The following is a 21,086-nucleotide window of genomic DNA, read 5'->3' on the forward strand; positions in this document are numbered from 1 at the left end:
TTTTGGCAGGTGAGATGGTTGGTGATCCTGGCTCCACAGTGTGAGCATTTTGGCAGGTGAGATGGTTGGTGATCCTGGCTCCACAGTGTGAGCATTTTGGCAGGTGAGATGGTTGGTGATCCTGGCTCCACAGTGTGAGCATTTTGGCAGGTGAGATGGTTGGTGATCCTGGCTCCACAGTGTGAGCATTTTGGCAGGTGAGATGGTTGGTGATCCTGGCTCCACAGTGTGAGCATTTTGGCAGGTGAGATGGTTGGTGATCCTGGCTCCACAGTGTGAGCATTTTGGCAGGTGAGATGGTTGGTGATCCTGGCTCCACAGTGTGAGCATTTTGGCAGGTGAGATGGTTGGTGATCCTGGCTCCACAGTGTGAGCATTTTGGCAGGTGAGATGGTTGGTGATCCTGGCTCCACAGTGTGAGCATTTTGGCAGGTGAGATGGTTGGTGATCCTGGCTCCACAGTGTGAGCATTTTGGCAGGTGAGATGGTTGGTGATCCTGGCTCCACAGTGTGAGCATTTTGGCAGGTGAGATGGTTGGTGATCCTGGCTCCACAGTGTGAGCATTTTGGCAGGTGAATGGTTGGTGGATCCTGGCTCCACAGTGTGAGCATTTGGCAGGTGAGATGGTGGTGATCCTGGCTCCACAGTGTGAGCATTTTGGCAGGTGAGATGGTTGGTGATCCTGGCTCCACAGTGTGAGCATTTGGCAGGTGAGATGGTTGGTGATCCTGGCTCCACAGTGTGAGCATTTTGGCAGGTGAGATGGTTGGTGATCCTGGCTCCACAGTGTGAGCATTTTGGCAGGTGAGATGGTTGGTGATCCTGGCTCCACAGTGTGAGCATTTTGGCAGGTGAGATGGTTGGTGATCCTGGCTCCACAGTGTGAGCATTTTGCAGGTGAGATGGTTGGTGATCCTGGCTCCACAGTGTGAGCATTTTGGCAGGTGAGATGGTTGGTGATCCTGGCTCCACAGTGTGAGCATTTTGGCAGGTGAGATGGTTGGTGATCCTGGCTCCACAGTGTGAGCATTTTGGCAGGTGAGATGGTTGGTGATCCTGGCTCCACAGTGTGAGCATTTTGGCAGGTGAGATGGTTGGTGATCCTGGCTCCACAGTGTGAGCATTTTGGCAGGTGAGATGGTTGGTGATCCTGGCTCCACAGTGTGAGCATTTTGGCAGGTGAGATGGTTGGTGATCCTGGCTCCACAGTGTGAGCATTTTGGCAGGTGAGATGGTTGGTGATCCTGGCTCCACAGTGTGAGCATTTTGGCAGGTGAGATGGTTGGTGATCCTGGCTCCACAGTGTGAGCATTTTGGCAGGTGAGATGGTTGGTGATCCTGGCTCCACAGTGTGAGCATTTTGGCAGGTGAGATGGTTGGTGATCCTGGCTCCACAGTGTGAGCATTTTGGCAGGTGAGATGGTTGGTGATCCTGGCTCCACAGTGTGAGCATTTTGGCAGGTGAGATGGTTGGTGATCCTGGCTCCACAGTGTGAGCATTTTGGCAGGTGAGATGGTTGGTGATCCTGGCTCCACAGTGTGAGCATTTTGGCAGGTGAGATGGTTGGTGATCCTGGCTCCACAGTGTGAGCATTTTGGCAGGTGAGATGGTTGGTGATCCTGGCTCCACAGTGTGAGCATTTTGGCAGGTGAGATGGTTGGTGATCCTGGCTCCACAGTGTGAGCATTTTGGCAGGTGAGATGGTTGGTGATCCTGGCTCCACAGTGTGAGCATTTTGGCAGGTGAGATGGTTGGTGATCCTGGCTCCACAGTGTGAGCATTTTGGCAGGTGAGATGGTTGGTGATCCTGGCTCCACAGTGTGAGCATTTTGGCAGGTGAGATGGTTGGTGATCCTGGCTCCACAGTGTGAGCATTTTGGCAGGTGAGATGGTTGGTGATCCTGGCTCCACAGTGTGAGCATTTTGGCAGGTGAGATGGTTGGTGATCCTGGCTCCACAGTGTGAGCATTTTGGCAGGTGAGATGGTTGGTGATCCTGGCTCCACAGTGTGAGCATTTTGGCAGGTGAGATGGTTGGTGATCCTGGCTCCACAGTGTGAGCATTTTGGCAGGTGAGATGGTTGGTGATCCTGGCTCCACAGTGTGAGCATTTTGGCAGGTGAGATGGTTGGTGATCCTGGCTCCACAGTGTGAGCATTTTGGCAGGTGAGATGGTTGGTGATCCTGGCTCCACAGTGTGAGCATTTTGGCAGGTGAGATGGTTGGTGATCCTGGCTCCACAGTGTGAGCATTTTGGCAGGTGAGATGGTTGGTGATCCTGGCTCCACAGTGTGAGCATTTTGGCAGGTGAGATGGTTGGTGATCCTGGCTCCACAGTGTGAGCATTTTGGCAGGTGAGATGGTTGGTGATCCTGGCTCCACAGTGTGAGCATTTTGGCAGGTGAGATGGTTGGTGATCCTGGCTCCACAGTGTGAGCATTTGGCAGTGAGATGGTGGTGATCCTGGCTCCACAGTGTGAGCATTTTGGCAGGTGAGATGGTGGTGATCCTGGCTCCACAGTGTGAGCATTTTGGCAGGTGAGATGGTGGGTGATCCTGGCTCCACAGTGTGAGCATTTTGGCAGGTGAGATGGTTGGTGATCCTGGCTCCACAGTGTGAGCATTTTGGCAGGTGAGATGGTGGTGATCCTGGCTCCACAGTGTGAGCATTTTGGCAGGTGAGATGGTTGGTGATCCTGGCTCCACAGTGTGAGCATTTTGGCAGGTGAGATGGTTGGTGATCCTGGCTCCACAGTGTGAGCATTTTGGCAGGTGAGATGGTGGGTGATCCTGGCTCCACAGTGTGAGCATTTTGGCAGGTGAGATGGTGGGTGATCCTGGCTCCACAGTGTGAGCATTTTGGCAGGTGAGATGGTGGGTGATCCTGGCTCCACAGTGTGAGCATTTTGGCAGGTGAGATGGTGGGTGATCCTGGCTCCACAGTGTGAGCATTTTGGCAGGTGAGATGGTGGGTGATCCTGGCTCCACAGTGTGAGCATTTTGGCAGGTGAGATGGTGGGTGATCCTGGCTCCACAGTGTGAGCATTTTGGCAGGTGAGATGGTGGGTGATCCTGGCTCCACAGTGTGAGCATTTTGGCAGGTGAGATGGTGGGTGATCCTGGCTCCACAGTGTGAGCATTTTGGCAGGTGAGATGGTGGGTGATCCTGGCTCCACAGTGTGAGCATTTTGGCAGGTGAGATGGTGGGTGATCCTGGCTCCACAGTGTGAGCATTTTGGCAGGTGAGATGGTGGGTGATCCTGGCTCCACAGTGTGAGCATTTTGGCAGGTGAGATGGTGGGTGATCCTGGCTCCACAGTGTGAGCATTTTGGCAGGTGAGATGGTGGGTGATCCTGGCTCCACAGTGTGAGCATTTTGGCAGGTGAGATGGTGGGTGATCCTGGCTCCACAGTGTGAGCATTTTGGCAGGTGAGATGGTGGGTGATCCTGGCTCCACAGTGTGAGCATTTTGGCAGGTGAGATGGTGGGTGATCCTGGCTCCACAGTGTGAGCATTTTGGCAGGTGAGATGGTGGGTGATCCTGGCTCCACAGTGTGAGCATTTTGGCAGGTGAGATGGTGGGTGATCCTGGCTCCACAGTGTGAGCATTTTGGCAGGTGAGATGGTGGTGATCCTGGCTCCACAGTGTGAGCATTTTGGCAGGTGAGATGGTGGGTGATCCTGGCTCCACAGTGTGAGCATTTTGGCAGGTGAGATGGTGGGTGATCCTGGCTCCACAGTGTGAGCATTTTGGCAGGTGAGATGGTGGGTGATCCTGGCTCCACAGTGTGAGCATTTTGGCAGGTGAGATGGTGGGTGATCCTGGCTCCACAGTGTGAGCATTTTGGCAGGTGAGATGGTGGGTGATCCTGGCTCCACAGTGTGAGCATTTTGGCAGGTGAGATGGTGGGTGATCCTGGCTCCACAGTGTGAGCATTTTGGCAGGTGAGATGGTGGGTGATCCTGGCTCCACAGTGTGAGCATTTTGGCAGGTGAGATGGTGGGTGATCCTGGCTCCACAGTGTGAGCATTTTGGCAGGTGAGATGGTGGGTGATCCTGGCTCCACAGTGTGAGCATTTTGGCAGGTGAGATGGTGGGTGATCCTGGCTCCACAGTGTGAGCATTTTGGCAGGTGAGATGGTGGGTGATCCTGGCTCCACAGTGTGAGCATTTTGGCAGGTGAGATGGTGGGTGATCCTGGCTCCACAGTGTGAGCATTTTGGCAGGTGAGATGGTGGGTGATCCTGGCTCCACAGTGTGAGCATTTTGGCAGGTGAGATGGTGGGTGATCCTGGCTCCACAGTGTGAGCATTTTGGCAGGTGAGATGGTGGGTGATCCTGGCTCCACAGTGTGAGCATTTTGGCAGGTGAGATGGTGGGTGATCCTGGCTCCACAGTGTGAGCATTTTGGCAGGTGAGATGGTGGGTGATCCTGGCTCCACAGTGTGAGCATTTTGGCAGGTGAGATGGTGGGTGATCCTGGCTCCACAGTGTGAGCATTTTGGCAGGTGAGATGGTGGGTGATCCTGGCTCCACAGTGTGAGCATTTTGGCAGGTGAGATGGTGGGTGATCCTGGCTCCACAGTGTGAGCATTTTGGCAGGTGAGATGGTGGGTGATCCTGGCTCCACAGTGTGAGCATTTTGGCAGGTGAGATGGTGGGTGATCCTGGCTCCACAGTGTGAGCATTTTGGCAGGTGAGATGGTGGGTGATCCTGGCTCCACAGTGTGAGCATTTTGGCAGGTGAGATGGTGGGTGATCCTGGCTCCACAGTGTGAGCATTTTGGCAGGTGAGATGGTGGGTGATCCTGGCTCCACAGTGTGAGCATTTTGGCAGGTGAGATGGTGGGTGATCCTGGCTCCACAGTGTGAGCATTTTGGCAGGTGAGATGGTGGGTGATCCTGGCTCCACAGTGTGAGCATTTTGGCAGGTGAGATGGTGGGTGATCCTGGCTCCACAGTGTGAGCATTTTGGCAGGTGAGATGGTGGGTGATCCTGGCTCCACAGTGTGAGCATTTTGGCAGGTGAGATGGTGGGTGATCCTGGCTCCACAGTGTGAGCATTTTGGCAGGTGAGATGGTGGGTGATCCTGGCTCCACAGTGTGAGCATTTTGGCAGGTGAGATGGTGGGTGATCCTGGCTCCACAGTGTGAGCATTTTGGCAGGTGAGATGGTGGGTGATCCTGGCTCCACAGTGTGAGCATTTTGGCAGGTGAGATGGTGGGTGATCCTGGCTCCACAGTGTGAGCATTTTGGCAGGTGAGATGGTGGGTGATCCTGGCTCCACAGTGTGAGCATTTTGGCAGGTGAGATGGTGGGTGATCCTGGCTCCACAGTGTGAGCATTTTGGCAGGTGAGATGGTGGGTGATCCTGGCTCCACAGTGTGAGCATTTTGGCAGGTGAGATGGTGGGTGATCCTGGCTCCACAGTGTGAGCATTTTGGCAGGTGAGATGGTGGGTGATCCTGGCTCCACAGTGTGAGCATTTTGGCAGGTGAGATGGTGGGTGATCCTGGCTCCACAGTGTGAGCATTTTGGCAGGTGAGATGGTGGGTGATCCTGGCTCCACAGTGTGAGCATTTTGGCAGGTGAGATGGTGGGTGATCCTGGCTCCACAGTGTGAGCATTTTGGCAGGTGAGATGGTGGGTGATCCTGGCTCCACAGTGTGAGCATTTTGGCAGGTGAGATGGTGGGTGATCCTGGCTCCACAGTGTGAGCATTTTGGCAGGTGAGATGGTGGGTGATCCTGGCTCCACAGTGTGAGCATTTTGGCAGGTGAGATGGTGGGTGATCCTGGCTCCACAGTGTGAGCATTTTGGCAGGTGAGATGGTGGGTGATCCTGGCTCCACAGTGTGAGCATTTTGGCAGGTGAGATGGTGGGTGATCCTGGCTCCACAGTGTGAGCATTTTGGCAGGTGAGATGGTGGGTGATCCTGGCTCCACAGTGTGAGCATTTTGGCAGGTGAGATGGTGGGTGATCCTGGCTCCACAGTGTGAGCATTTTGGCAGGTGAGATGGTGGGTGATCCTGGCTCCACAGTGTGAGCATTTTGGCAGGTGAGATGGTGGGTGATCCTGGCTCCACAGTGTGAGCATTTTGGCAGGTGAGATGGTGGGTGATCCTGGCTCCACAGTGTGAGCATTTTGGCAGGTGAGATGGTGGGTGATCCTGGCTCCACAGTGTGAGCATTTTGGCAGGTGAGATGGTGGGTGATCCTGGCTCCACAGTGTGAGCATTTTGGCAGGTGAGATGGTGGGTGATCCTGGCTCCACAGTGTGAGCATTTTGGCAGGTGAGATGGTGGGTGATCCTGGCTCCACAGTGTGAGCATTTTGGCAGGTGAGATGGTGGGTGATCCTGGCTCCACAGTGTGAGCATTTTGGCAGGTGAGATGGTGGGTGATCCTGGCTCCACAGTGTGAGCATTTTGGCAGGTGAGATGGTGGGTGATCCTGGCTCCACAGTGTGAGCATTTTGGCAGGTGAGATGGTGGGTGATCCTGGCTCCACAGTGTGAGCATTTTGGCAGGTGAGATGGTGGGTGATCCTGGCTCCACAGTGTGAGCATTTTGGCAGGTGAGATGGTGGGTGATCCTGGCTCCACAGTGTGAGCATTTTGGCAGGTGAGATGGTGGGTGATCCTGGCTCCACAGTGTGAGCATTTTGGCAGGTGAGATGGTGGGTGATCCTGGCTCCACAGTGTGAGCATTTTGGCAGGTGAGATGGTGGGTGATCCTGGCTCCACAGTGTGAGCATTTTGGCAGGTGAGATGGTTGGTGATCCTGGCTCCACAGTGTGAGCATTTTGGCAGGTGAGATGGTTGGTGATCCTGAGCATTTCACAGTCAAGTATTTTGATGGTGGATGCAGTTTTTTGTTTCATAGCTGGTAAATTAATCTCTGTCAAAGAACTACGAATCCTATATAGCCTGTCCCATCTCACACTGCAATCTCACAGGCACAAACGAGTCTTTTACCATGGTAACCTCGCGCACTTAAAGGGCAAGGTGAACATTTTTGTCTCGTCTTTGATATTTTGGTTCAAAGGAACAAAAAATGTAACTAAATATTATACCACATTTACTTATTACTTGAAATTCATGTTATTGTTTTTGATACATTACAGAGCATGCTCATCAGTTTTGTTGGTTTAGTTATAGTGCGATATTTTCACATTTTAGCTGGTAAAAAAAATCTGAGTGTCTGGTAGATTTTTATTTCTACCTGCCACAGTGGCTAACGAAACAAAAAGTAAATTTTAGGCCCTGAATGTAAATGCTGCTTGTGTGTGCTAAAGCACATCAGACATTTACAGTATTCATCTAGGCCTAAATTCAAATGTATGTAAACATGCAATCAGTATTTATTATAAAGTTAAGTGAATTTAAGTTAATATTTCAGTGATCTGATCAGCGATCTACCTCCATTCCTGACGTGTTCATATCTCTTAGGTCCTACCGTATGGTAATTTAAGCAGTTTCTAACGAACATCTTGCTTCTGCCCTTTGAGGCGTTGCAGTCTGACTGTATGTCGCCAAGCCTGTGTCATGAGGAGCGGAGAGTGACAGGGCTTAATGTAGGTGCCACAATACTTTATTTTTCCATAGGAAAACACAAAGCAGACTAAGAAAATATAGATATATAACTGCTTGAATTCAAATGTAATGTACCTATAGCTTGGAAAATAAACAAATGTGATTCTGGGTGACAACCTAAGGCTTCTTATTTCCAACATTAGGATTGTTTTCCTCTGAAATATTGTCTGCTTCATGTTTTGTTTCCTTGCCAAGAAACCTTTTTGAGTATCGCAAACTGGTACCAGGTCCTAGAACAGTGGGGCTCTGAGTGATTGACAGAACATTCACATGACCATCTGAGAAAATAACTTCTTTTTTAATATTTTATAAACACGAAAGGACCTGGGCTCAGTCCTTAACTTAACCCCAACCTTGGAACGTTAGTGTTTTGTGGCTTCATTGTATTCTTTTATCAATGTTTCATTCAGATCTTAGTGCACAATTGTCACAAAGGTGTCAGGAATATTTCTGCCATTGAAATCTTTGGGAGGGCCATCTTAGCATTTCAGTTAACAAGTGTGCCTGGTTAAAAGTACATTTGTGGAATTTATTTCCTTAATCGTTTGAGCCGATCAGTTGTTGTGACAAGGTATACAGAAGACAGCCCTATTTGGTAAAAGACCAAGTCCATATTATGGCAAGAACAGCTCAAATAAGCAAAGCGAAACTTTGCTTTAAGACATGAAGGACAGGGCCTCCTGTAAGGTCGCAGTGGTAGCGCCAGCTGTGCCACCAGAGACTCTCGGTTCACGCCCAGGCTCTGTCGTAACCGGCCACGACCGTTGGCCTAGCGTCGTCCGGGATATCCTTGTCTCATCGCGCACCAGCGACTCCCGTGGCGGGCCGGGTGCAGTGCGCGCTAACCAAGGTTGCCAGGTGCACAGTGTTTCTTCCGACACATTGGTGCGGCTGGCTTCCGGGTTGGATGCGCGCTGTGTTAAGAAGCAGTGCGGCTTGGTTGGGTTGTGTATCGGAGGACGCATGACTTTCAACCTTCGTCTCTCCCGAGCCCGTACGGGAGTTGTAGTGATGAGACAAGATAGTAGCTACTATCAATTGGATACCATGAAATTGGGAAGAAAAAGGGCAACAAATATTTTTTTTAAAGACATGAAGGACAGTCAATCCTGAAAATGTCAAGCATACTCGCAAAATCCATCAAGCACTATGATGGAACTGGCTATGATGAAACAATCAAGCACTATGATGGAACTGGCTATGATGAAACCATCAAGCACTATGATGGAACTGGCTATGATGAAACCATCAAGCACTATGATGGAACTGGCTATGATGAAACCATCAAGCACTATGATGGAACTGGCTATGATGAAACCATCAAGCACTATGATGGAACTGGCTATGATGAAACCATCAAGCACTATGATGGAACTGGCTATGATGAAACCATCAGACACGTGAAAAGATTCTGGGGATGAGCATGCGTATCTTCAATATGTACCCATTGTTCCTCTTTAGTGCATTTAACTATATAACACAAGTAATAAAAAGAAGCCTTGCTTGGTGAAAGATACAATTCCAAATCTGGAAGGTTAAAACCACCTTTACATTTAGGGAAAACTTTACTATTTATTCTGAGTTTTATGGATTCTCTCATGGCAGAGTATATTTTTTGAAAGAATGTTTTCGGTGGGTAATTGGTACTACTGAAAATAAGTATTAACTTTGGGAGCCATGCCATTCTAGGGGTTTGTTCCGCATGTATGTTTTATGGGGATTATTCCATTTAATTATATCTGATTTTTAATGAGACTGATGGCAATTTTGTATTTTTACCTTTTTGACGTCTCACACAGATGTTAGGCCTCATGAACAGTCTTCACCTAGAGTCTAGCTAAGAGGTTTTGAGGTTTTAAAGTACCATATTCATTCAGTTTGAAATTCTGGACATAAGCTAGCATGCTCTTCAAACCAGCCAGCCAGGTAAACTACCAAGCAACAAAGGGTAGTCCACAATAATTCATGGCATCCGGCGCATCTTCCTACGAGTCGCCTATGTGTTTTGAATGCTAGTGGCGAATTTGCTTCTAGACTCTGATTACATTTCCCCCACCAATGGTCCCTTGGTGTCTCCCAGGACATCTTGCTGATCAACCTGATCATCGAGCACATGATCTGTGACTCGGACCCGGAGCTGGGCGGCGCCGTACAGCTGATGGGTCTGCTACGCACCCTGGTGGATCCTGAAAACATGATGGCCACCGCCAATGTGAGTAGAGCGGCTCGCTTCTGACCTTTTTCCTTACCCCTTTCACCCTGATAACATGCTGGTCATGGCCAATGTAAGCCCACCCCCCCTGAGAGAGTGGCTGGAATTCGAATCGACCCTTAGCTCCTAGTCCTTGGGCAGGATCTAAATCCCACTAGGCATACTTCCTAGAGGCTCCGCTACCGTTTTGTGACTTCACTTGGCACCACACCTAGGGCTTCGCACAGATGTCGCTGCATTCCATCATTTGAAATTAAGGGGATCACTTGGTAGGGTGTAAACCAAACCCAACTTACTCTCTAGGCACTTCCTTCAGGTCATGTGTGTTTTGGTGAAACCCTTTTCACTTGGAGTGTTTGCATCTCATGGTTTGACTCTCCTCCTCCTGCAGAAAACGGAGAAGACAGAGTTCCTGAGCTTCTTCTACAAGCACTGCATGCATGTCCTCTCTGCTCCTCTACTGGCCAACACCACGGATGACAAGCCCAGTAGAGGTGTGTCCCCTGTGTGTGTGCAGAGAAACAATGTTTTACCTGCATCCAAATGAACCAGAAATACACTATAAGGTGTGAGTGCCCTCTTATTGTCCGGATGACTGGCACACTCCCTTAAAGTTGTATATACAGTATCTGATGCGACCAGGTACAATTTAGCATTCTGTCACACGTACGCTCATGCATGCACACCCGAGATGAGCCACTGTATGTCTGTGTGAGTGCTTCATGTTTGTTATGAACACCCACACCGTTAACCACCTCCCTGTATCCCCTCCAGATGACTTCCAGACGTCTCAGCTGCTGGCGCTGATCCTGGAGCTGCTGACGTTCTGCGTGGAGCACCACACCTACCACATCAAGAACTACATCATCAACAAGGACATCCTCCGTAGGGTCCTGGTGCTCACTGCCTCACAGCACGCCTTCCTGGCCCTCTGTGAGTCCTCTATACACACACACAACATAATGTTCAGCTCGCCAATAACCCGTCGCTATATCCTCACCAAGCCTGTGTTGTATCTTTCTGCATCACTACCACACTCTAGACCTTTACAACACCTGTCCTTTTCTCTTTCTATTCCAATATCTCTCACACACTTGCTGAGTCTCTCTGTGCTGACACTCCGGAGAGAACTGTAACGTCTGCACACTGTACGAGTTGGTTGGAACATTGTTTCTGTATCAACTTGATCACAGTGAAAAGGTGACTGTGTGTCAAACTCCTCCAGGCGCGCTGCGCTTCATGAGGCGGATCATCGGGCTGAAGGACGAGTTCTACAACCGCTACATCATGAAGAACTTCCTGTTTGAGCCGGTGGTCAAGGCCTTCCTCAACAATGGTGCCCGCTACAATCTCATGAATTCAGCCATCATCGAGATGTTTGAATATGTCCGCGTGGTGAGCATTTCTTCGCTTCCAATGTCTCCTGTGTTTGTGTTTGAACTTTTATTGTAAAAAAAAATTATATCACGAAAGAAAGTATAAATGGTAACTTACTCCTAGCGGCCTTACTTTTGACAATATCACCTCTGCTTAGACAGAACAAAACCTAAGCTGAGCAAGAACGGTATGGTCTTTCTCTCTCTTCTCTTTCCTCCTCTATACGCTACCGTTCTCCCCAGGAGGATGTGAAGTCCCTGACGGCCCACATAGTGGAGAACTACTGGAAGTCCCTGGAGGATGTGGACTACGTGCAGACCTTTAAAGGACTGAAGCTGCGCTATGAACAGCAGAGGGAGAGGCAGGACAACCCCAAACTGGACAGGTTCATATATTGTTTTTGTGTTTATTTATTGTCACGTGTCCATTGTTTTTACTATGTGCTGCAAAATGAATTGCACCTCTAGGATAAGAAAGACCACTCTAAGACTGAGGGGGAAGGGTGATGGGATCAAATCACATTTATTTATATAGCCCTTCGTACATCAGCAGATATCTCAAAGTGCTGTACAGATTCCCAATAATAATAATCACAGGCAGAACAGTTGAAACTGGAGCAGCAGCACGGCCAGGTGGACTGGGGACAGCAAGGAGTCATCATGTCAGGTAGTCCTGAGGCATGGTCCTAGGGCTCAGGTCCTCCGAGAGAGAGAAAGAAAGAGAGAAGGAGAGAATTAGAGAACGCACACTTAGATTCACACAGGACACCGAATAGGACAGGAGAAGTACTCCAGATATAACAAACTGACCCCAGCCCCCCTCAAAGTGCTGTACAGAAACCCAGCCTAAAACAGCAAGCAATGTATTTATATAGCCCTTCATACATCAGCAGATATCTCAAAGTGCTGTACAGAAACCCAGCCTAAAACAGCAAGCAATGCAGGTGTAGAAGCACGGTGGCTAGGAAAAACTCCCTAGAAAGGCCTAAACCTAGAGAGGAACCAGGCTATGTGGGGTGGCCAGTCCTCTTCTGGCTGTGCTGGGTGGAGATTATAACAACATGGCCAAGATGTTCAAATGTTCATAAATGACAGGCATGGTCGTATAATAATAAGGCAGAACAGTTGAAACTGGAGCAGCAGCACGGCCAGGTGGACTGGGGACAGCAAGGAGTCATCATGTCAGGTAGTCCTGAGGCATGGTCCTAGGGCTCAGGTCCTCCGAGAGAGAGAAAGAGAGAATTAGAGAGAGCATACTTAAATTCACACAGGACACCGGATAGGACAGGAGAAGTACTCCAGATATAACAAACTGACCCCAGCCCCCCGACCCATAAACTACTGCAGCATAAATACTGGAGGCTGAGACAGGAGGGGTCAGGAGATGGCTGGATGGATAGATGAAATGCATATTCTGCTAGTTATGTTTGGGCTTGGTAGTGGGTGTTCTAGCTGTAGTTTTGAAATAGCTGCCATTAGCTACAGAATGAGTGGGTTGTTGTCTTTGGCTCTAAACGATTCCAATTGGCTAGTGATACGGTCTTTTGGCTCGACTCAAGCTGATTGGCTTTATGAATGATTGTCCATTTTTTACCTTTGGAATCCACGGGTTTCTATCAATTTGCTATCCCTCATTTGTCTGTAACTCAACTCTGCAGTCATGCTCAAGTTGAACTGTTTGCCACCTCTCCTTACACAGCATGCGGTCGATCCTGAGGAACCACCGGTTCCGGCGTGATGCGCGAACGCTGGACGACGATGAGGAGATGTGGTTCAACGCGGACGAGGAAGAGCTTGAGGACTGCGAGGCGGTGGTGCCCCCCTCGGACAACAAGATCACCAAAGCGTGCGGTGGCGCCGGCGAGAATGAAGACCTCATGGACCCCATCAGCAAATTCATGGAAAGGAAGAAACGTAGGTCGCAGGGAAAGAATGCATGAATTACTGACAGAACTGGGTCAAATGCATATATGAAGTGCTGTTTTTTAAGGGGAGTTTAGATGCACTTGTTTTGGTTTGGAATTTGTACTTTTTTTTCGGTGCTCTGGGGAAATGAAATGAAGTGCATTTGAAGGTTGCTGATATACTCTGTACTGAGAAGAAAATAAGTTGTCTTGTGTCTTTAGAAAAAAGTAAAACTGACAGTCCACAACTGTCTGGATTTTTGTCTTTCTGTCGAACAGTGAAAGACTCCGATGACAAGGAAGTCCTGGGCAAGTCCAGTAGTCTGTCAGGCCGCCAGAGCCCCAGCTTCAAACTCTCCTTCTCCGGCTCCACCACCAAGACCAGCCTGTCCAGCCCGCCCGCTTCGCTGCGCCCCGGCTCACCTGGGTCAGGGGCCAAGGGCTCGCCCCCAACAGCAGCCACAGTCACCACAAAGGTGGGTAGAATCACCAGACTAGTCTCCACGGGGACCTGGGTTGTGTTCATTAGGGCACAACAGAAAACATTTCAAATGTAAAATAGTTATTGGACAGTTCAAGTTTGTCTGTTTTCTTCATTCTGTGCCTAAGAATGGAATGATTGTTTGGGGGTCGGAGTTTAGTTCTTACAAAAACACAGGGATCGTTTACCCAAAGTATAAAATTGACACATTTTGTTTCCTTACCTTGAAATCAGTCCGGAGAAGGACAGACTGCAATCCACACTTCGGGTTTGTTTGCCGAACCACTGCTAACAACAATTCACTTTTAACATCTGCAAATGAAAAACCATTAGAAGTCAATTTACCCCAATCGCACGCTCCCTCTGAACTTGAGACATCTGTGACATTGTGTTATGTAACAATTCTACTGCCAATGTTTGTCTATGGAGATTGCATGGCTGTGTGCTCGATTTTATACATCTGCCAGCAACAGTTGTGGCTGAAATAGCCAAATCTGCTAATTTGAAGGGATGTCCACATGTATGTGGACAGTGCATTCGGAAAGTATTCAGACCCCTTGACTTTTAAACATTTTGTTACGTTACAGCCTTATTCTAAAATGGATTAAAACAAATGTATCATCAATTTACCTACTACCCCATAATGACAAAGCAAAAACAGTTTTGCTTTAAAAAAAAATGTATTTACATAATTATTCAGACCCTTAAAATTCAGACTTAAAATTGAGCTCAGGTGAATCCTGTTTCCATTGATCATCCTTGAGATGATCAATTGATTGGACATGATTTGGAAAGGCACACACCTGCCTATATAAGGTCCCCCTGTTGACAGTCCATGTCAAAGCACTGCAGCACTCCACCAATCAGGCCTTTATGGTAGAGTGGCCAGACGGAAGCCAGTCAGTAAAAGGCACATGACAGCCCGCTTGGAGTTTGCCAAAAGGCAACTAAAGACTCTAAGACAATGAGAAATTAGATTCTCTAGTCTGATGAAACCAAGATTGAACTCTTTGGTCTGAATGCCAAGCGTCACGACTGGAGGAAACCTGGCACCATCTCTACGGTGAAGCATGGTGGTGGCAGGATCATGCTGTGGGGATGTTTTTCAGCGGCAGGGACTGGGAGAGTAGTTAGGATCGAGGGATAGATGAACGGAGAAAAATACAGAGTGAAGAATAGAGATCCTTGATGGAAACCTGCTCCTGAGCACTCAGGACCTCCGACTGGGGCGAAGGTTCACCTTCCAACAGGACAACAACCCTAAGCACACAGCCAAGATAACTCATGACCGGCTTCGGGGCAAGTCTCTGAACGCTCTTGAATGGCCCGGACTTGAACCTGACCGAACATCTCTGGAGAGACTTTGGGAAAAATCTCTGAATATCGTTGAGTGGCCCAGCCAGAGCCCGGACTTGAATCCAATTGAAGATATTTCGAGAGACCTGAAAATAGCTGTGCAGCGACGCTCCCCATCCAACCCGACAGAGCTTGAGAGGATCTGCAGAGAAGAATGGAAGAAACTCCCCAAATACAAGTGTGCCAATATTGTAGCGTCGTACTCAAGAACACCTGGTTGTCTGCTTTCCAACAGACACTGGAAGACAAATTCACCTTTCAGCAGGACAATAACCTAAAACACAAGGCCAAATATACACGAGTTGCTTACCAAGATGACATCAAATGTTCCTAGTGGCCTAGTTACAGTTTTGACTTTTCAAGACGATTTAAGACTTCAACAATTTCAATTCAGGCAGTAACACAAAAAAATGTGGAATAAGTAAATGGGTATGAATACTTTCTGAAGGCCCTGTGTGTATATACTGTGTGTGTGTGTGTGTATATTTTAACTCAGCAAAAATAGAAATGTCCCCTTTTCAGGACCCTGTCAATCAAAGATAATTTGTAAAAATGTCAAATAACTTTAAAGATCTTCATTGTTAAGGGGTTTAAACACTGTTTCCCATGCTGCTTGTTCAATGAACCATAAACAATTAATCAACATGCACCTGTGGAACGGTTGTCAAGAGACTAACAGCTTGCAGACGGTAGGCAATTAAGGTCACATTTATTAAAACTTAGGACACTAAAGAGGCCTTTCTACTGACTGAAAAACACCAAAAGAAGATGCCCAGGGTTCCTGCTCATCTGCGTGAACGTGCCTTAGGCATGCTGCAAGGAGGCATGAGAACTGCAGATGTGGCCAGGGCAATAAATTGTAATGTCTGTACTGAGACGCCTAAGACAGTGCTACAGGGAGACAGGATGGACAGCTGATCGCCCTCGCAGTGGCAGACCACATGTAACAACACCTGCAAAGGATCGGTACATCCGAACATCACACCTGAGGTACAGGTACAGGATGGCAACAACTGCCCGAGTTACACCAGGAACACACAATCCCTCCATCAGTGCTCAGACTGTCCTCAATAGGCTGAGAGGGGCTGGACTGAGGGCTTGTAGACTTGTTGTAAGGCAGGTCCTCACCAGACATCACCGGCAACAATGTTGCCTATGGGCACAAACCCACCATCGCTGGACCAGACAGGACTGGCAGAAGGTGGTCTTCACTGACGAGTCGCGGTTTTGTCTCACCAGCGTTTATCGTCGAAGGAATGAGCGTTACACCAAGGCCTGTACTCTGGAGCGGCATCGATTTTGGAGGTGAAGGGTCTGTCATGGTCTGGGGCGGTGTGTCACAGCATCATTGGACTAAGCTTGTTGTCATTTCAGGCAATCTCAACGCTGTGCGTTAAAGGGAAGAAATCTCCTCCCTCATGTCGTACCCTTCCTGTAGGCTCATCCTGACATGACCCTCTAGCACGACAATGCCACCAGCCATACTGCTCGTTCTGTGCGTCATTTTCTGCAATGGAATGTCAGTGTTCTGCCATGGCCAGCGAGTAGCCCTGATCTCAATCCCATTGAGCACGTCTGGGACCTGTTGGATCGGAAGGCGAGGGCTAAGGCCATTCCCCCCAGAAATGTCCGTGAACTTGCAGGTGTCTCGGTAGAAGAGTGGGGTAACATCTCACAGCAAGAACTGACATATCTTATGTAGTCCATGAGGAGGAGATGCACTGCAGTACTTAATGCAGCTGGTGGCCACACCAGATACTGACTGTTACCTTTGATTTAGACCCCCCCTTTGTTCAGGGACACATTATTCCATTTCTGTTAGTCACATGTCTGTGGAACGTATTCAGTTTGTCTGTTGTTGAATCTTGTTATGTTCATACAAATATTTACACATGTTAAGTTTGCTGAAAATAAATGCAGTTGACAGTGAGAGGACGTTTCTTTGTTTGCTGAGTTATATGTATGTGGGTGGGTGTGTGTTACACTACCGTACAACGTTTTGGGTCACCTAGAAATGCCTTTGTGTGCTTTTCTTTCAAAGAACAAAAAAGTCAATTAAAAACAACATTGATCATAAATACAGTGTAGACATTGTTAATGTTATAAATTACTATTCTGATCAATTTGACATTATTTTAATGGACAAAAAAATTGCTTTACTTTAGCGTACAAGGACATTTCTAAGTGAACCCAAACTTCAGAACGTGTGTGTGTGTATAGGTTTTTCACTCAAGGATTTCAATAGCTGAAAAGTCCTTGAAGTCCTCTTAAGGGGCTGATTCTGTTGGGAATCAGACATCAGTTTGGAGGCTCCAAGATAGTAGCTTTCAGGCCTTAAGTTTTAGACCTCTGTTATGGTAAAGAGTTAAGTAGTTATTTTCTGTAAGAAATATAATCAAGATCAGATCTGAATACACGAATGACCCCGCCCCCAATTTCTCTTGCTCTTTCTCAGGTGGGGCTGGTGGACTACCCCGATGACGACGAAGAAGACGAAGAGGAGGTGGGTGGCGAGAGTAAAGAAGAGACTCCGCCCTTGTCCAAGAAGTCCAAGCTTAGCTCCTAATAAAAATACATTGTTAATGACTGCTTTCCACCGATCCCACGATAGACCCAACACAGGATGGAACAAACTCTGCTCAAACTGTTAAAACGAATACACAAACCCCCCACCCCCTTGGTTTTCAATGGGTGCTTCTGTTAAGGAGCGGACTATGGATGGAAACGCGTCTCCTCCAACTAATCCCAATATACAAGTGCCAATCGGGAGGCCGCAGAGCTAGGAACGAATGAACGGAAAAGAGAAAGGCGGAGATGGACGACTATTACCGATAACGGCGTCAGATAAAAGGGGCAGACTGACGATTTGTAATCCAACAGCTAAAATACAGCAGGAAATGACCACATAAACACACACAGACTTAAACCCCAAAGAGCTTGCTTGCTCGGACCATGACCCCCAAACCCCCCCCCCCCCACTCAGGGAAGGACATCACAGCGACCCCCCCCCCCCCCCCCCCCTCCCCCAATGGGGCCGACCAATCAAGATGCAGAACCACTCACCCCCTACGCTGACTTCTCCACCCACTTCTGTTCATTTCTCTCTTCTCCCTCCACTACTCCCCCCTTCTCATTTTTTGGTTTGTTTTTAAGTTGTTTTTTTTTAAAAGATGTTAGTTTCTAGGACCAGACAGGCGACTGCAGACCAACGGCGAAATCGCTGTCGTTGTTTTTCCTTTTGATGATGTCATCAGTGCTGTCGTCGTTGCTCAGCGGAAGCTCTTCCTCTCAGTAGGGAGAAGCCAGCTGTTAATTTCTTTTCTCCTTTTTAATCACTCTCTCTCTCTTCTGTTTTTGTAAATGACAACAAAGAGACCTGCCTTTTACATGTTCAGGAACTTCTGTCTCACTTGAACAGGTTTTTAAAGACCGCAGTAGGTTGAGCTAGTTTGACCCTTTTTTTGCCCTTTTGAAACTGCAGATTTTTTTGGACAAAATCATTTGTAATCCTATCTTGATTAAAGATTGAGTGGAATTAGATGTGATCAATTTTATCATATCTTCACTTTTTTTTTAAAGTTTTGTTTTCCATTGTTCAGAAATATTTGGGACCATTAAAAATGATCTTTGCTGTATGATATCCAACTACCTTTTGTGAGACTGAGATTGTGTTCTCTGCATTGCTATGTTGCAGTAGCCTAGTCCCAGATCTGTTTGTGTTGTCTTGTCAACTCCTATGGTGGCGTGACCATGACCATCAGAATCGGCAAGACTTTTCACTTTACACTTTTAATTTTTTGGGATGTTGAAAGGTGTAGTAGAATATTTTATTGTGAATGTGAAGTTTTTATAATTCATAAACCCATTTTTAGCAATTTTGTAATGGTTTGACTTGATAATGAGGTCAGTTATCTTTTTACAAGGGTGAACCTCAGTTGTTGTATGTCTGCACTGTCTCCACCAGGTGGTGCTCTCGTATCACAATACATGGAAAAGAGAAGAAATGTGGCTATATAGTCCTGTAAGGTCAACTTGAGGTGCACCGTTTTGTCCGTTCCGTTTTCTTTCTGCACCGGTTTTCTTTCTTTATAATTTATCTTAAGGTTCAGAATTCTACCAAAGTTTGTCATCACTAAAGTTATACCAAAGCTCAACATTTTTTATATTTTCAATTTTGCAGGGAGTCTATCGGTGAGTTTAATGCTATAAATTCTATTCATCCCCAAGGGGAAATAATTTTGCAGGGAGTCTATGGGTGAGTTTAATGCTATAAATTCTATTCATCCCCAAGGGGAAATAATTGATGGTATCTACACTTTTTTTAAATGTTTTTATTTAAATGGTAAAACCAAGGATAGACGTGTGACTGACCATTTATATTTATGCTAAACATCGACTAGTCATGTCTCCTTCCCCATTTCTATCTGTGCCTCGGCAGGTGCTGGAAGAATTCTCAAAAGCAAACAGCGACATGGGGTCACCTTAGCGCAGGTCGTATTATCCCACCTCATCACTTCTTTAGCAGTCGGCTATCAAACCTCTGCTATTAATTAAAACCATCTGATTTAAACCCATCTGATCCCCAGAGGCTCAGTGGGCCCCTATTCACTTATTCACGCTGCCTATTTAAAACTCCATTCACTACAAAGCCTTTTACAGACTTTGGAGTGAATGGACTTTTCAAAATTACCCCCCACCCCCACCACCAATGCTATGTCTATTCCCCAGCATGATGGTGTCAGTGTTTGTGAGTGACTGTGTGTTCTCCCTCAACTCCCTACCGGACTGGAGCGAGAGGGGCAGTCTGGTAGTAGCCAGGAGATGCCAGGTCTACTCGTCCGAAAGGCATGCCATCCCAGTGGGGATGCCTTCAGGCTGGCAGACACACAGGCGGGCAACGCAAGGGGGCAAGAGTCTTGGCAAAAACCTTGCGTTGCCCGCCTGTGTGTCTGCCAGCCTGAAGGCATCCCCACTGGCGGAACTGCTAGCGTGCCGTGGACTTCCTGGCGTGGCACTGAATACCCTCTTTGACAGCTCTTTTGATTGGCACGACACCCATCTTCTCCTGCCTCCAGTTTCGCAGACTGGGATAATCTGACTGATCAGGAGCTGTTCGATAGTTTGACGTGTCAAGGATGAACAAGAACAGGAATGCATGTAACCCACAACACAACATACCTGGTTCACTTGTACACTGTCTCCTAGGCCCTTTAGACCAGTGCTTTTCCTCTCATTTCCAGGTGGGCCCCCAAAGCAACATCCAGGCCCTCGTTGGCTACAATTGATAATTGTGATGCCAGACGTCTTTCAGGCAGGGGAAAACCGGTGTACACTTATTGTCAGATCATCATCCTGTATCCAAACTACCCGAGCAGGGGTCCATACATTTTTGGTAATGTAGCGTATCCTCATCATTCCCTTGCCAATAGGTTTGAAAACGTGGTCTCAAGGGTTCCTGCTGAGGGAAATGTAAGCAAATGTTACTGTCATTTGGTTGAGGTGAAACTAGATGAACATACAAAATGTTATTATGAACCTTTACACTGGATCATTGCAGCTAGCTAGCTGCAATCCGAGTGGCTACTGACGTCTCTGTCCCAAAGCAAGAACCAGCTAGCCTCGAGCTAGGCCTATCTCCCAGCTAGCCGAAGAGGTCCACCAGCTAATTCTTGGGCTACAATACCTCTTTTGCCTATTGGCCTGGACCCTTTACTGCCGATCAATCATGACTGGTTTGTTGACGTAATCATCCGAGGGGGTTTCAACAGGCTCTTCCGTTGTGACGTCGCCGAAGGCACATCTGCTAGCCCCGGCCCGCTAGCTGTCTGAATCGCCGTGTCTCCAACTCGCCATGTCTGAATCCTGGCTTACCGACAAGATGGAACTGCCAAAGGGGGCGGACTGGCATTCTACTACAGCGAGAGCCTGCAGAGTTCTGTCATGCAATCGGGGTCTGTGCCCAAATGATTTGAGCTTCTTCTTTTTTTAAATCCACCTTTCCAGAAACAAGTCTCAACGTTGCCACTTGTTATAGACCCACCCCCAGCCCCCAGCTGTGCCCTGGACACCATATGTGAATTGATTAACCTCCCCATCTATCTTCAGAATTCTTACTGTTAGGTGACCTAAACTGGGATATGCTTAACACCCTGGCCTTGCT

General features: G+C 48.0%; 1 protein-coding gene across 4 annotated transcripts in view; it reads left to right on the forward strand.

Annotated features, from left to right (window-relative positions):
- Positions 1-18,802, forward strand: part of LOC109876147 (serine/threonine-protein phosphatase 4 regulatory subunit 3-like) — a 45,677-nt gene extending 26,875 nt beyond the window's left edge. For 2 of the 4 annotated variants that reach the window (XM_020468612.2, XM_020468614.2), the window contains exons 8-15: positions 9,678-9,809; positions 10,201-10,303; positions 10,584-10,742; positions 11,035-11,204; positions 11,429-11,571; positions 12,885-13,099; positions 13,369-13,565; positions 17,382-18,802. In XM_020468612.2, coding sequence (XP_020324201.1) covers positions 9,678-9,809; positions 10,201-10,303; positions 10,584-10,742; positions 11,035-11,204; positions 11,429-11,571; positions 12,885-13,099; positions 13,369-13,565; positions 17,382-17,492 — 1,230 coding nt within the window. In that variant the 3' untranslated portion in view covers positions 17,493-18,802. Of the gene's footprint in view, positions 1-9,677; positions 9,810-10,200; positions 10,304-10,583; positions 10,743-11,034; positions 11,205-11,428; positions 11,572-12,884; positions 13,100-13,368; positions 13,566-13,804; positions 13,839-17,381 lie in introns of all 4 variants that reach the window. The other 2 variants (XM_020468616.2, XM_020468613.2) reach the window with 2 other exon arrangements.
- Positions 18,803-21,086: the final 2,284 nt, after the last annotated feature.

The sequence above is a fragment of the Oncorhynchus kisutch genome, linkage group LG21 (assembly GCF_002021735.2).
Source record: "Oncorhynchus kisutch isolate 150728-3 linkage group LG21, Okis_V2, whole genome shotgun sequence".
Taxonomy (NCBI): Eukaryota; Metazoa; Chordata; class Actinopteri; order Salmoniformes; family Salmonidae; genus Oncorhynchus; species Oncorhynchus kisutch.